Source organism: Galeopterus variegatus, unplaced genomic scaffold (genome assembly GCF_000696425.1).
Source record: "Galeopterus variegatus unplaced genomic scaffold, G_variegatus-3.0.2 Scaffold1476, whole genome shotgun sequence".
In the NCBI taxonomy this organism is placed as follows: Eukaryota; Metazoa; Chordata; class Mammalia; order Dermoptera; family Cynocephalidae; genus Galeopterus; species Galeopterus variegatus.
The window spans coordinates 175,784-177,499 of NW_007727587.1; the positions used below are offsets into that span (position 1 = coordinate 175,784).

The following is a 1,716-nucleotide window of genomic DNA, read 5'->3' on the forward strand; positions in this document are numbered from 1 at the left end:
ACCATGCTCACCCAGTGAGCTAACCGGCCATCCCTATATGGGATCTGAACCCATTGCCTTCTTGTTATCAGCACCACACTCTCCCAAGTGAGCCACAGGCTGGCCCTATTTTTAAGTATTTTTAGGAAATACTGCAATAATAAAGTAGTGGAGTTTTTTTGTTGTTACGATCACTGATGGATAGATTATTATTCTTTTTTCTCTCACTTTGTAGGAATCATTGGTACCAGAGGTTGTTCAAGTGATCTTATTATTAGTTAGGGAATATTTGGTGTGTGTAGATGCTCTTAATACCTTATATCTTCATTGTAAAACTTTGATTATCTTTTCCAGGTTCATATTGAGATCCATTGAAGGTCCTCCCCTGACTGGCAAAGGTGTGACCTCAGGCTCCTTACGTCAAAGACACAAAGCATGAGGGAAGGGAGAAGGGTTCTTGGCACCTGTCTGGCAAAAATGAAGGATGACAGAGGAGAAGACTTCGACACACTATCCTGTAGCCTTAAGAAAAGAACAGAGAAGGGGAGCCCTTGTTCAGCTGATAAACCTTCCTGGATGAATAAGCCTGTGGTTGATGTAAATGGAGATTCACACAATGAGGTGCTATCATTGGAAACGAAAGATGATCTGAATGAGGCTGACCTCTTGCTTCACAATGGCAGCAAAGTGCACCCATATTTGAAAGAATCAATAAGAAGAAATTCAGCTTCAGCATCCACTCTGAGCAAAGCTGTGGGTCTGTTCTCTGCTCCTGCAGAAGAGCATTTTGCTGGGGTGCCCTTCAGTGTCGGGGAAGCTCTGAGGAGGGACTGTATGGGAAGAGGGCCCAAGGCCTCAGACGGCCACAGAGGACAGCGCCCTGAAGGAGAACCTTGGGTGTTAGGACTGCCATATCATCAAAAACTGTTGGAAGTGGGGATTTTAAAGGATGGACCACTAAGTCCTTTTCTTGAGGGGCGAGGCTCTGAGTTGGAACTGTCTTGCTTGCATTCTGTCCTGTTTGCAATGCTGCACACATATCCTGAAGTACTCCTGAATGATGAGACCAAATGTGTTTCCCTTGACTGGTTAAAGCCCATGTTTTCAGAGCAAAGAATAGAATACAAGAAAATGCTTTCAAGTATAAAAAGTACCTCAAATGGTCTGTAGATAAAACTGGGGTAACTGGTTCTATGACCTTTTAAATTAGCAAATCTGTTATGCCATAGTTAAGGTACAAGCAGAATAATAAAAATAGATTAATTTTAAAAATTATCTTAGAATAATTTCTTTCACATTAAATCTATATGCAAGTCCCAATTTCCAATGCAGCTGCTAAGTCTCTGCTTTGGTTTGTATGACCAGACAAATTTAAGTCGAGTTTAAACTCAGAAAAGGCTGGCTGATGTGGAAGGAAATTTTTGAGCATGTTTTAAATTGTGCTTAAAAGACATTCAGAATTGGGAAACCTTTTTAGGAGAATACCGATATATCCTGTATAAATGTCCAATTAGAATGTAACGATTTAACATGAAGTTCAATACCCATTCTAAAGGGCTACTGTCCCAGATACTGTCTGTCTCTTCAGCTTGTCTGTGATCACCTAATGGAAGTGAATATTTGTAAAGTCTACCCTGCTGTACTTTTATGAAGCCTTGCTGAGTTTATGGAGAACTTTGCCATTTCTGCATTTTGTAGAATAATTTTGGTGTGCAGCAAAATTTGTTTTCTCACACC

The 1,716-nt window shown here is 40.6% G+C and overlaps 2 protein-coding genes across 2 annotated transcripts in view; both read left to right on the plus strand.

Moving 5' to 3' along the window:
• LOC103594088 (uncharacterized protein MGC39606-like) overlaps positions 1 to 418 on the plus strand; it is an 18,421-nt gene extending 18,003 nt beyond the window's left edge. Inside the window, exon 2 of the mRNA XM_008577279.1 lies at positions 334 to 418. Coding sequence (XP_008575501.1) covers positions 334 to 354 — 21 coding nt within the window. The 3' untranslated portion in view covers positions 355 to 418. The remainder of the gene's footprint in view (positions 1 to 333) is intronic.
• On the plus strand, positions 391 to 1,251 carry LOC103594083 (protein FAM220A-like). Its single transcript, XM_008577274.1, is given in 1 exon segment — positions 391 to 1,251. A coding segment is annotated over 1 exon segment (798 nt). The 5' UTR covers positions 391 to 414; the 3' UTR covers positions 1,213 to 1,251.
• The last annotated feature ends 465 nt before the right edge of the window (positions 1,252 to 1,716 follow it).